Below are 14,372 nucleotides of genomic sequence, written 5' to 3'. Positions count from 1 at the left end.
GAGTGGTGATGGTTCAGTAATAAGGTTGATAATTAGTTAAACTTTAATTTTTTTCAAGTTGATAATCTCTTTTAGTCTTAAGAGAAATTAAATGACTTGTCCAGACCTCAATTTTAATTTATTCTAAATCCAACAGTATTCACTGGATCTCTTCTCTGGGGTTTAAAAGCAGTCCATTCCTCCCTTCACAGTCATGGTCTTAACAGTCAGCCATTTCATTGATACATATTTGTTCCTCAAGCAACATAGAAATAGAAATCAGGAAGGTGGATAATAGGAAGTGACCTGGGGTTGAAGACTAGAGGATTATAGATTTAGAGCTACAAGGTACCTTAGAGGCCATTTGAATCCAACCCTCCCATTTTATAAATGAGGAAATTGAGTCACAGGAAGGTATACAGAATACCTAAAGTATAACACAAGTTACTACTTATAGCAGAGATAAGATTTTAACTGGAGTCAGGGCTCTTTTCACTAAGCCACACTGTTTCACTTATCAAGAGATGGGGAACTCATTACCTCCTCAAGGGAGGGAGCCTATTCCATTTCTCAACAGTTCTGATGATTGGGAAATTTTCCCTCATATCACGTTGAAATTTGACTCTTTTTGACTTCTATCTGTTGCTCTTACTCTAAGCCTCAACTAAGAAATCACCGAAACTTTGTAGAATAGTTTTAGTAGAGCCATGAGAACAAAAGGCATGCTATGGGAATTTGAAATATATTTCCATATTTGTCCTGTTGCACAAGAAAAATCATATCCAAGGGAAAAAATGAGAAAGAAAAAAAAACCTAGCAAACAACAAAAAGGTAAAAGAAAATGCTATGTTTCGCTCTACATTCAGTCTCCATAATTTTCTCTCTGGATGTTGATGGCAACGTTCCCTCCCAAGTTTATTGGAATTTCCTTGAATCATTGCATTGTTTAGAAGAACCAAGTCCATCACAGTTGATCATCACGTAATATTATTGCCGTGTACAACGATCTCCTGGTTTTACTCATTTCACTCAGCATCAGTTCCTGTAAGTCTCTCCAGGCCTCTCTGAATCATCCTGCTGGTCATTTCTTACAGAAATAATATTCCATAACATTCACGTCCCATAACTTACTCATCCATTCTCCAATTGATGGGCATCCAGTTTCCAGTTTTTGGCCATTACAAAAAGGGTTGCCACAAACATTTTTGCACATACGGGTCCCTTTTCCCTCTTTTATGATCTTAGAGAAGCCTTCTTATAAATAGAACTAGAAAAAAAATGGAAGGGGATGTCCCCAGAGGTGTCCAGAGCTCCTCCTTGCAGCAAAAGCTAGACAACCACTGGTCACATGTTGGAGTTAAAAGTCTTTCCAAGTAGCAAATGGTCACCACGTCCCCTTCCAGTGCTGAGATTCTAGTATTCTCTTGGAGCCAAGACAAAACAGGCCCAGAATGTTTTAACATTTTTTTGGTTCTCTCATATAAATACCAGTGTTTTTGGTTTTTTTCTTCCTCACAGAAAAGGAAGGTGTGTTATGTTTGGGTTGGGAGAGTGGTGACAGGATACATGTAATTATTGGTTTATGACAAGAGTCTGTTGAACTTGTCTGCAGTGAGTGTAGAGCAGGCAGTCTCCCAGGAATCAGTCCATTCATATGTTTAGCAAACACTTATTAAGTGCCTACTATGTTGCTGGGCACTGTGCTAGACCTTGTTGGGGCAGAGGTGAAATTGAAGCAGCCCCTGTCTTCAAAGGGGAGTAAAACATGAACACACTGATAAGCAAATTAAAAGTCATGTCAAGAGGATGAGAGCATTGAGAGCGGAAAGGCAGGGGGAGGAGAGAGCTTGGTGGTGAAATGGAGAGAGCTCTGAGCCTGGAATCAGGAGAACCGGAGTTCAAATGTGGCTTCAGACACTAGTCCCTTAACCCTCTTTTACCTCAGTTTCCTTATCTGTAAAATGAGCTGGAGAAGGAAATGGCAAACCAGTCTATTAATTTTTGCCAAGAAAACCCCCAAATGGGGTCAGAGAGAATTAGATGTGACTGACAGGACTTAACAACAACAAAAGGGTTCTGTAAGGTAGAAATGAAAAGAGAATGCATTCTAGGCATCAGGGCGTACCTCAGCAGTGTTGAACATGGGGAACATTGAGCAAGCCAGTTTTCCTGAGATGAACAATATACGAAAATGGGAAAATGGTCCAAAATCAGACCGAGGAGGTAGGTGGGAGCTAGCTTGTGGAGGGCTGAGCTCTGTGGTAGCTAATTGCTTTCTTCTGGTGAGGTCTGAATGATCTTGGGCGCTCCGATGTTAATGCCCACAGAGCCCAAGCTCTGCCACTTCCTGCCCAGATGAAAAGTATAGTATGGTCATGGACTTTATTCTGTCATTCAAAGCCCCAGAGACTTATCAACAAAAAACTGACGTGTTGTTCAATTGTGTCCAACTCTCTGTGACCCCATTTGGGGTTTTCTTAGTAAAGATTAGACTAGAGTGGCTGGTTGGCCATTTCCTTCTCCAGAAAAAAAGTTGTCCCTAAATGATTTTAAAAATTATCCATATTATTTTCTTGAAATTGACTAAGCTGAAATAGTCAGTAGAAATCATGGGTCAATTCAAAAAACATTGCTTTTAAAATTGTATTGCTATTATTTGTTTTGCTGTTTCTCACAATGTGTCCAAAATGTAATTCATTCTCTTTCCACCCAATCCATCCTCTCCCTCAGCTTCCTTATTAGACCAAAGGTACCAGCATTACCCAACCTCCAAGCTCAGCTATCCTCACTTCATCTCCAATCTGTGGCCAAATCTTGGCGTTTCTATCCCAACAATTTATTTCCCATATGTCCTCTTTAGGTCATGGACTAGTAACATAACCTCCTAGTTGGTCTTTGCACTTTGAGTTTCTTCCTTCTTCCAATCTCTCCTTCCATTTAGGTGTAAAACTTATTTTCCTGCAGCTCTGCTTTTTCTCATGATAATCCATCTCTGTGGACTTTGTTACCATACCTAGAATTCACTTCTTCCTCCTTTTTGCTTTTTAGAATCCCTGGCTTCCTTCAAGACTCAGCTCAAGATCCACTCTCTGCAAGAGGCTTTTCCCTAATGTCAGCCCCTTCCCTCTAAGACTGTCTCCAGGATATCCCCACTATAGAATGTTTGAACATATTTTTTTACATGTTGCCCCCTATTGAGACTGTGAGCCGCTGGAGGGCCAGCACCACCTTTTTACCTTTTTGTGTTTCTGCTATCCTTGGCACAGTACCCAGGTATTGGATAATTGCTTGGTGAATGACACTGCTGTCTCATCTCTCCCCTGGCAGGGACCCCAGTGAATCGGATCCCCATCATGGCAAAGCAGGTCCTAGATTTGTACATGCTCTACGTGTTGGTGACCGAGAAGGGTGGCCTGGTGGAAGTGATCAACAAGAAACTCTGGAGGGAGATCACCAAGGGCCTCAACCTGCCCACATCCATCACTAGTGCTGCCTTCACCCTGCGGACACAGTGAGTCCCACAGCTCGGGCTTGGGGGTGGGGGGTAGATGGAGAGCTGGAGTTGAATCCTTCTTCAGGCACTTACCAGCTATATGGTCCTGGGCAAGCCACTTAGCCTCAGTTTCCTTACTAGCTGTGTGACCACTTAACTTGTCAACCTCAGTTTCCCCCACTATAAAACCCCCTCCAGGATTATTGTGAAGATTAAATGAGATAATATTTAAAGCACCACATCAGACTCATAGCAGGTGGTTGATAAAATCAACCTGCCTGCCTTCTTTCTGCCCTTTTCCTTCCTTCCCTCTTTCCTTCTCTTTACCTCCTTCCTTCTTTCTTCCTTTCTTCCTCCCTTTCTTTCTTCCCTCCTTCCTTCCTTTCTTCTTTCTTCTTTTCTCTCCATCATTTCCTTCTTTTTTCCTTATCTTTACCTCCTTCCTTCTTTCCTTCCTTTCTTTCTCCATTTCTTTCTTCCCTCCTTCCTTCCTTTCTTCCTTCTTTTCTCTTCATTTCCTTCTTTCTTCCTTCTCTTTCCCTCCTTCCTTTTCTGCATTTCTTCCCTTTCTTCCTTCCAGAATGGGAAAGATTGAAAGAAGGGGGTAAAGAGAGAATAATAATATCTATAGCACTTTATCATTTACTAAGCAATTCCCTCAGAACAACTTTGTAAGTTGGGTCATGTGAATATTGTTGTTCCCATTCTATAGATGAGGAAACCGAGACATAGAAACTTTTTCTGGGCCACTCAGCTGGTCAGGGTCAGATTTAACTCCATTACACAGCATCATTCTCAAATGTGTTCCTTGTTCTTTCCTTCTCTCTCCTCCCCAAACCCATGGCAGATATATGAAATACCTGTATCCCTATGAATGTGAGAAGCGTGGGCTGAGCAACCCCAGTGAGTTACAGGCAGCCATTGATAGCAACCGGCGGGAGGGCCGCCGACAGGGCTTTGGGGGCTCCCTCTTTGCCTACTCTCCAGGAGGAGCCCACAGCATGCTCTCCTCGCCCAAGCTGCAGGTGGCCCCCCTGGCACTGTCGGCCAATAGCAATGGAGGAGCCATTGCCCCGACCCAGAAGATCAAAAAAGGTGAGTGTACACTAGACTCAGAGTATCGGGCTGGCGATTGGCTAGATCATAGTGTTAGTGGCTAAAAAGAATGAAAAAACAAGAAAGGGGCCAGGTTAGGAAGAGCTTTAAAAGTAAAACAAAAGGGACAGGAGGTGGTGCAGTGGGCAGAGCACCAGCCCTGAAATCAAGAGGACCCAAGTTCAAATTTGATCTCAGACACCTAACACTTCCTAGCTATGTGACCTTGGGCAAGTCACTTAACCCAATTGCCTCATCAAAAAAAAAAAAAAAAAAAAAAAAAAAAAGTAAAACAAAAGACTTTATATTTGATCCTGGGTGGAGGCTCTCTGAAATTGGAATACCAAAGACCTGAGTTTGAATCTTCTGTAAAATGAGCAGATTCACTGACTGCTAAGTGTCCTTCCAGTTCTCCCTCTGTGAGCCTCTCTCAGTCAGTGTTGGTTGTTGAGTGCTTTCCCCACTTTTTGGAAGGTAGGGTTGGCTAGGGAAGGTTGGTCAGTTAGGGAATGATGTAGATGTCCAATCAGGCTGTGCTCTGTATGTGTAGAGTTGGGGAGAAGATAAAGGAATCTGGGTTGTGACCCAACTAAAACAGAGATCTTGGGGTGGAGCTTCAGGCAGAGAAGGCTTCCTGGAGGAAGGAGCATTTTTGCGCTCAACTCTGGGCCATGGGGAGGATTTCAGTGTAGGATTACAGACTCCCCTAGAGCCCCACCCAAACAGGCCCAAAGAAGAAATATGATGGAAATGGATAGCCATGGAGGGTCTAAGTGACCGTCATGTGGCTTCAGGAGGGATGGCGGGGGCCAGGATAGATGGTCTAAGAGGGCCAACTTCAGCTAAACACAGGGAAGAGGATCCCTAGCAGGATGGTCTAAAGGGGCTGCCTTGGGAGAGAGTGAATTCCTCATCCCTGGGCAAGTGCAAGTAAATGCTGGGATGGCCACATATCAGAGAGTTCGCAGAGGAGTGTCCTTTGTGAGGGGGGAGGGTAGCCCCCAGATCCTGAGGTCTGTGACGCCGTACTTTTGTCCTGCCCAGAGGAGGATTCTTCCATTCCCATCACGGTGCCCAGCCGTCTCCCCGTCTCCTTGGCAGGCCACTCCGTGGTGGCAGCCCAGGCAGCAGCTGTGCAGGCAGCTGCAGCCCAGGCGGCTGTGGTGGCCCAGGCAGCTGCTCTGGAACAGCTGCGGGAGAAGCTGGAGTCTGGGGAGCCTCCAGAGAAGAAGATGGTCCTGGTGGCAGATGAGCAACAGAGACTGATGCAGCGAGCCCTGCAGCAAAACCTCCTGGCCATGAGTGCCCAGCTGCCCATGAGCATCCGGATCAATAGCCAAGGTAGCCACGTCTGGGGGTTTAGAACTTTTGGAGCTGAGGATGTCAGTCAAGCTTTAGAAGCCAGGGGTCAGAGCTGAGAGGACCCTTAGAACCCAGAAAGTCAGAACTGGGGGAGGAGCCTCAAAACAGAAAATGTCAAAACTGGAAGATCTTAGAATATAGAGTGACAGAGTTGAGACCCCTTTAGAATTTTAAATATCAGACCTGAAAGGGATCTTTGAACATATAACATCAGAGCAGAAAATACCTCAGATTATCTATACCAGCCATTCATTTATAGATGAGGTTGCTAAGGATCGAAAGGGAACTACTTGGCCAATCTTAACAATTCATAACAGAGCTGGGACTTCTAATACCTATTGTGCCACAGTTAACTCTTATTAAGTGTTGGCATTTTGTTAGCCTTCAAAACTTATAAAAGTATAGTGCAGATAAGATCATTCCCATTTTACAGCTTGCAAAGCTGAGGCTCCTAACTTACACCTATGTGAAGGTGAGGCAGAGGAGTCTGGGAGAGTACATGGGCCCATCTTTGCAGAGGAGGCTTCCAAACCTCTGTCAGGGACAGTGGTGGTCACTGACGTTTTCTTCCACCAAGATCCCCAAGAAGGAATTCTGGGACACCCCCACCAGGCACTCCCCTCTGAGAAGGCCTTTTTGGCTCCTCTCCTCACCTCTCCATTAATACTCATCAGTTTTCTTCCCTTGCTTCTGCTTCTCCAGCATCAGAGAATCGCCAAGACTCAGCCATGAACCTAGCCAGCACCAATGGCACCAACAGTATTAGCATGTCCGTGGAAATCAACGGTATCATGTATACAGGTATGTCCCAGACTGGCTTGGCTCCCATGATTATGCTTGGACCCCTCAAAGAAGGAACAGAAGACATGGTCCCTTTAGGATTAGGATTGGGACTGGGATTGGGAATTAGATATCCAGTAATTCTGGATTCTCAGAAAATAGGGTGCCAGCAGAGAGCAGGGGGTCACGGGAGAAATGTCCTCAGGTTTTCTCAGGCCAGGAGTGCCTCTTGACTTTGTGAGCTCCCCTTTGGCTACTTTGAAAAGTGGGATGCCAAGGATTGCAGACCACAAAGGCTGATAGTACCATTTTCATGGAATCACAGATCACAGACCCTGAAGGTCATCTAATGAGTTCCCTGTCTCTCTTTCTGTCTGTCTCTTTCTCTGTGTGTGTGTTTTTTTTTGTTTCTATCTCTTTCTCTATCTCTGTTTCTCTTCTCTCTCTCTGTCTTTCTATATATTTCTCTGTTTCTCTCTCTCTCTGTCTCTCTCCCTTTCTTCTTCCCTTTCTCCCCCACCCCTTCTCATTTCCTCTTCTCTCTCAGAGTTGGCTATGGTTCTTTTTCCTCTTCCTTGGAGGTCTCTGTCACAGCCAAGTGATCCCCTGTTACCTGTGTTATAAGAGAGAGTCCATTTAGCACTTAACCTAAAGCACACATCTCAGGACTGGAAGGGCCTCTTCACCCAACCCACACCTGAACCCCATCCCCTCTTCAGAATGTACAGTTGGATACTTTACTACCTGGCTCACTTTAGATCTGTCCCTTAACTTCGCCAGGCTTCAAATTCTCGTTGCTCAGTCATTTCAGTCATGTCTGACTTGGAATATTCTTGGCAGCAGTCCCGGAGTGCTTTGCCATTTCCTTCTCCAGCTCATTTTACAGTTGAGGAAACTGAGACACACAGACTTAAGTGACTTATCCAGGGCTATACAGCTAGTAAGAGTCTAAGGCAGGATTTGAACTCAGGAAGATGTCTTCCTGATTTCCAGCCCCATGCTTTGTGCATTATGGCACCACCTAGCTGCCCAGATTTCAGTTGCTTATTGGTAAAGTGGAGGAAGTAGGTTAGATGACCTTCTGAAGGGAAACCCTCCCAGTCTTAGATTTATCTGTGATCCTCTGAATATCCAGTAAGGGGACACCCAGGCCCTGCTTGACCACCTCTGAAGAGGAACCTACTACATTAGACCCATTCATTTCATCTCAGGATAGCTTTAACTGACCCATAGGAAGCTTTTCTGGACAGCAAGTCCACATTGGCAATGTCTACTCCTTGTCCTCGGCTCTACTTTGTGGGACCAAATCGCAGAGTTCTAATCCCTTTGACACATGATGGTCTTTCAGGCAGCAGTCTTGCCCCTTCTCAGTCTCCTCTGCCCCAACCTGACAACTTTTGATCCTTTAGCCAATCTTTACAGGCCATGAACTCCCCTCATGGCTCTCACTCTGAGCATCCTCCAGGTGATCGGGGTCCTTCCTGAACTATGGCTTCTAAAATTACCCAAGATACTCCAGATATGGTGCACCAGGGCAGAGAAGGGTGGACCTTTCCCATCCTTATTTCTAGAAACTTTGCCTCTCCTAATGCCGGCCAAGCTCACTTTTGTTTTTGGTTATTGTTGTTTTGTTTTGTTTTGTTCTTAGCTTTGTACATTACTTAGTACTTTGTACTGACTTAGAGGGGATTCATCCTAAGGCCCCTTCTAACTCCAAAATGTTGTGCTTCTGTAATCCCACCCCCTCTTTTTACAGCTTAAGAAATGGAGGCCCTGAGGGCAGCTAGGTGGCTCAGTGGATAGAACACCAGCCTTGAATTCAGGAGGACCCGAGTTCAAATCTGGTCTCAGACACTTAACACTTCCTAGCTGTGTGACCCTGGGCAAGTCACTTAACCCCAGCCTCAAAAAAAAAAAAAAAAAAAAAAAAAAAGAAATGGAGGCCCACCTAGAGGAACTAGAGTGCCCAAGAATTATCTAGGCAGAAAATAGCCAAATTGGGATTCAGACCTAAGTCTTCTGGATTGAAATCAATCTTCCTTCTGTCCAAGCTTTTTGAGGAGTGCTAAGTGTGGGTCCCCAGCAAAGGAGGGAGCCCCAAGTAGTCTCTGACTCTTAGAGCTCTGGGGAGCAGCTCCCAGACCCTGACTTTGCTGACCCCAACCCTTTATGTCTCTTTTCAGGGGTGTTATTTGCTCAGCCTCCAGGCACAGCAGCCACTGTTCCAGCCTCCACCCACAACAAAGGTGGCAGCAATAGCAGTAGCAGCAGCAGCAACAGCAGCAGCAGCAGCAGCAGCAGCAGCAGTAGCCGGGGAGGTCCAGGCACAGGGCCTGGCAGTGGAGGCGGCAGCAACAGCAGCAGCAACAGCAGTGGAGGCGGCAACGGCAGTGGCTCTCAGGCTGGGGCAGCGGGTCTGTCTGTCCCTCCAGCTTCTACCTCGAATAACTCTTTGCCTTAAGCTACCAAGAGGGCTTAGCCTGCCCCCCTCCTCTCTTTCTCGCTCACTCCCTTTCTCACCCACTTGCTGAGCCCCCTGGACTGGTGGGGTGGGGGTGGGAAAGGGAGACTCCAAGAAGGGGAGAGCAAGGGAGGAACAGGGAGAAGGGGGGTGGGGAGAATATGCTGGGGAAGGGAGATCAAAAACAGGGAGCTAGAGCTGACACCCCAAGATAGATACACACATACCAGGAAATCTATAAAGAGAATTGAATAAAACCAGGGGAAAAGAGAAGGAACACTTGAATTTCTCCAGGTTTCGGACCCTCCAAGAAATGGATCATCAGGAGAAAGAAAAGGGGAAAGTAGGGAAAGGGGAAGCTAAAGAGACTTTTCGTAATCCCTAAGGGACTAAGCTGGGTCCGTGGGGGTTCAGGTTTTTTAATCAGTTGCTTTGTAGATTCAACACTGTTTACCTCACACATACCCTGCACTCTTTTTATAATTTCTGTTGTCATCGACCCCACGTTCATCATGCCCAGCTCCTTGGTTCCACAGTAAGCCCTGAGCCTAGAGCAGAGAAGTCTTTGTTGGTGATTTGGGGAGTGGGGGAGGGGGGGAAGGGAAGAGAAGAATTGATTTTGTAAAGACATAGCTACACTCAAACTATACGGGGGTTTTTAAGAGGTTTTTGGCTTTTGTTTTGAGGTGGTTTTTTGTAAATAATCTATTTTATTCTCTAAGAAAAAAATCAAACTTAGGAAAAAAATACATATATATATATTCGTATTTGTTCAGGGAAACTGAACTTGAAAAAAAAAAAGAAAAAAATGTTTAATAACCTTTTTATTAATCCCTTTCCCTTTCCTACCCCTTACTATGATTAATTTTTTTGTGAATTTCCTATGATGCTTTGCTGTTCATAAGCTGGGGATGCTTGGTGACCCTGGAGTCTCCAGGGGCTGACTTCTCCCAGAGATGATTAACTCAGGTGCTGTAGTTGGGATGGGGGGGGGGGGAGGAACTTGTGATTCTGTTGGAGTGGGAAGGGGCAAGAGAGGAAGGCAGGTAGCACAATTTCAGGCTCTGGCAGAGAGGGAGATATCCCCCTGTTGCCCTCTGTCCCTTTGGGGAAAGGTGTCTTTTGATCCTATTTCCTTTAGGGAGTTAAGGAGTTTCTAAGGCAGGGAATCTGTTTTTGCCACTAAATATACCCTCCTCTCTCCCTCCCCTGCTCTTTGCAGAAACAGGGGTACAACTAAGCTCAGGCCAGAAGGTGGGCAAGAGGATCTCAGTGGACCCATCTTAGTCTCTCTTCTAGAGGAAAGAGTGATCCAGAAAAGGACCGAATCTTCTCCTTCCCATGTCCTTTTCCTCCTATCTTTCTCCTTGCATGAATAGCACAGGGCAGAGAGGTCACCCCCTTTTGTTGGATTCAGAGGGTCCCTCATTTCTAGGCTAGGATTGGGAGGAAGAAGAATGGGCACATGCTGGAAAGACTAGGAACAATGGCATTGGCTGTAGGCAGAGCCTGAGCTTGACATGGTACCCAGCTCAAAAGCGGGGCTGAGTTTTTGTTGAGTCAGTTGCCTAGAGACTGTCTTCTGGATCTGAGGACTTTCCCAAGATACCTTTTGCCATTCTGCTCTGACTGTGGACCCTTATTGCCCCTGGGCCTTCTTTCTCTACCCTCCGCCATCCTTCTTCAGCATGGGAACAGCTGGGTCTCCAGCCAGTTGCCCGTTGCTCTTGCGTTGACAATGAATGCATGCCCCACAGCCAGGGAGGGGAGTAGAGGGCCCTTCACCCTGCTTCCATTAGAGAGTATCCCATTATAGAAAGGAAAGCACTTGAAAGATGAGGAAAAGGGGGATAAACTGGTGCCTCTGCTGGGGAGCAGGGGAGACTTCCAGGAGTCAATGCCAAGACATTGAGAACACTCAGCTCTGTCACTGGGACAGGTGAGAGCACCCCCTTCCCCATAAAAGACTTCAGGTTAGCTAGCTCATTCTCATTCAGAAGAGGGCCAAAGAGCAACCGAGGAGTCAATACATCAAACCATTCAGATTATTCAGTAAACATTAAGCACCTACTATGTGCTACAGCTAAGGATACAAAAAAAAGAGAACAAAAACCAAGAAACATTCCCTGTCCTTAACTCCCAGATACCTTTAAAACCTATTTTTCAGGGTCCTAACCCATCTCCCTCTAGTCTTACCAACCCCCAACTCCTGCTGCAAGATCTCCCCAAAGGGGACCCTGGAGCCTTTCACAGGCTTTGTGGTAGAAAATAACTTTCCAGACTCCAGGTAGATCTCTGTTTTTCCTTGCACTTGATTTTGATTTCTCCAGAGGGGAAATTAAGCAGTTGACACCCCCTGACTCAGCTCCCCTCTCCCCCCACCTTTGTCCCTGGGGTGGCCCTTCTCAGGTCTCTGCCTTCCTGCCCATAATTGGGCCCAGTGAGCTAAGTTTTACCCACAATTGGGGGTGGGGGGAGACAGTGGTTTGCTCAGGGCTTGTGAGATGGGGGGAAAGGCCTGACCTATCAGTCTGGCTAGTGTTTGTCCTCCTCCAGAAGGGGAGAAAGAACTATAGAAGGGGGAAAGTGGGTTGGGAGAAGAAAATCTATACCTGAATAGACAAGGGAGAAGCCTAGAAAATGCTGATCCCCCTCTCTGCTCCGAGGCTGGCTCTCTGTGTTTCTCCCTCAGGCTTGGGTTAGGCACTTTAGTGACAGACTTTGGGATATCACAGCAACTTTTTGTCCCTTCTAAAACTTCTACAAAAAATAATAAGTCTCTGGGTAATGAACTCCCCAACTAAGGTACCTTATAACCACTTCCTCCTCACCCCTGCTAATTCTCCCTCAGAACCCCTGTTCTCCCTCATTCCTGGTTAGAAAGTATTTTTTAAACCTGCCTGTCTGCCGTCTTTTTCCCCTCCCTCCCTTCCTGCCTCCTTCCCTTTCTCCTTCCCTTCCTTCCTTTCCTCTCTGTTCTTCCCTGCTCCCTTCTTCTCTTCAGAACTTCCTTCCTTTCCTGTCTCCTCTCCTCCGATCCCCTCCTGCCTTCATTCCTCCCTCCCTCCCTCCCTTCCTTCCCTCCCTCCCTCCCTCCCTTCCTTCCCTCCCTCCCTCCCTCCCTTCTTTCCTTCCTTCCTTCCTTCCTTCCTTCCTTCCTTCCTTCCTTCCTTCCTTCCTTCCTTCCTTCCTTCCTTCCCTCCTTCCCTCCCCCTTCCCTCTTTCTTCCTTTCCACTTCCTTCCTTCCTTTCCTCTCCTTTTCCCCTTAGCCTTTTTCTTAGGGCCTTCCTACTCCCTCAGGGGCTCCCAAAGAGCCCCCAGCTGATTTCCCAAGGTGGCTCCAGAAAGGGAGGGAGGATCCCTTTGGCTTCAGGGAAGCAGCCCAGGACCTAGACTTTTCATGTGTTAATTCAGGTGTCCGAATCCCAAAATGGGTCATAGTAGGGAGGAAGGCATGAGGTCAGTTTCCCTGTACTAAACAGATGTCTGAAGGCTTAGCTAGGCTAGAAAGCTGAGTTTCCTACTCTGTGAAGGGACCAAAAATGTACCCCACTTGAGTCCCTTAGCCACCTGCTTTGGCAGGCAAACCTGAGAGGGCTTGCTCAGACTTCAGAGGAGGATGAAGAGGGGAGCAGCATCAGCCTGGGCTGGGCAACCAGGCTTTCTGGTGGGAGCAGTAGGACCAGTCTGCCCTCCTCTGGCCCAGGAGTTCCCATTTTCTCATCTGATTTGCAACATCCCCAAGCCAAGCCATCCTTGCCTCAGAAGCTTCCTCAGGGTCCCAAACTCCATAGGGAACTGACTTCCTCAAGCCTAACCCTCTCCAGCCTGCCTCCCACACATTTCCTCTCTTCCCTATCCTTTTGCTAGCTGCTCTTCAAGATGTACCAAAAACAATTGTAGTTACATTGGTCCTGTTAGGTAGTAGTGTCCAGGCTCAGGTGCCCCTTTTTGGGGGAAAGCTTTGAAATTTTCTTTCTACCTCATTCCTGATATTTAATGCCAAAAAAAAAAAAATAATAGTCATCTTCATCTCCATCCCCAGCCTGTCCTCCCTAAGCCAGATCAAAAGTTACCTGTAGGAACTGAGGATCTGGGCCCCTCAGACCTCCCCATCGCTTCCGATCATCCTCCTCAGCTTTGCTATTCTGAACTGGGTAGAGGTGCCTCATCAGGCTTGGAGGAGACCCCAGGCCCTCAAAGGCTCTGCCTGTAGAGTGTGTGCCTATCAATCTTTAAAGACTTTGAATGTGCCCTGGAGGCAGATATTGTCTGCCAGCCAAGGCCCATCCATCTTGCCAGCCAAGCATGGAGCAGCTCACCAGCAGAAGGCAGGACACTCAGCGGTGAAGTTTTTTTTGGCCCTGGCCCCTCAAGGCTTTCCCCCTCCCATACTTACCCATCTGGGACAGATAAGTGACATAAGCCTTTGAGAGCCTTAACTGTCTAGGAAATCCCAGTGCCGAGCTGCCCCTTCCCACTTGCCCCCTTCTCCGCTCGCTTTATAGCCTTTCCATTCCAAATGAAACCATCTGCCCATTTTTCATCCTAGCGCGTTGCTGTTCAAGGGGAGAGAGAACTATAGAAGGGGGAAAAGTGGGTTGGGAGAAGAAAATCTATATTAAAGTTATATATATATTATATATAGTGGATGCGCGTGAGCGTGTGTGTGTGTGCGAGTGATGTGTATGTACGAAACCTCTGTGTAAAAATGTCTTTGTGTGTGATCCAGGCTCTCTCAGCAGGCTCTGGATCCTTACTCAGGGGAATTATACCTGCTGTTCAGCTCCAATGATTGTACCGGGAGAGGCAGGGAGATACGGGGAGTTACCCTCATGGCTTAGGTGGTCGAGGGTATCGGCAGTGTGGGGGACCAGGGAGGCGTCCGCTTCCCTCCTCCCCAAGAAAGCCACTTGTAGTTTGTAGGGAGGGCTGAGAAGGGAAGGGGACACTTGTTTTATCGGGGGTAGGGGAAGAGTGGGCCATTCACTGTCAGAACCACTTCTGGCTACTGGTCTGGGATCCATGGCAGCCCAACTACCCTCAGTAGTTAAGAGAGCTGGACAGGCCAGATCAGAAACTTAGCAGGGGGGAGGGTGAGCTCGGGAGGGAGGGAGGGCCACTTCTGAGAGACCACAGCCCTCCAAAGGGACACTACTAATTCCACTGGGATCTCCCCATGGTCTGCCCCCCTACCGGCC

General features: G+C 47.0%; 1 protein-coding gene across 1 annotated transcript in view; it reads left to right on the top strand.

The window, feature by feature from the left end:
- The window catches only part of ARID3A (AT-rich interaction domain 3A), a 70,934-nt gene extending 56,924 nt beyond the window's left edge, over positions 1–14,010 (top strand). The window contains 5 exon segments of the mRNA XM_074305296.1: positions 3,307–3,490; positions 4,320–4,567; positions 5,612–5,908; positions 6,632–6,730; positions 8,893–14,010. Coding sequence (XP_074161397.1) covers positions 3,307–3,490; positions 4,320–4,567; positions 5,612–5,908; positions 6,632–6,730; positions 8,893–9,170 — 1,106 coding nt within the window. The 3' untranslated portion in view covers positions 9,171–14,010.
- The last annotated feature ends 362 nt before the right edge of the window (positions 14,011–14,372 follow it).

Source organism: Sminthopsis crassicaudata, chromosome 1 (genome assembly GCF_048593235.1).
Source record: "Sminthopsis crassicaudata isolate SCR6 chromosome 1, ASM4859323v1, whole genome shotgun sequence".
Classification (NCBI taxonomy): Eukaryota; Metazoa; Chordata; class Mammalia; order Dasyuromorphia; family Dasyuridae; genus Sminthopsis; species Sminthopsis crassicaudata.
The sequence above is the reverse complement of the archived record's forward strand: the minus strand, read 5'-3'. Positions and strand labels throughout refer to the sequence as shown.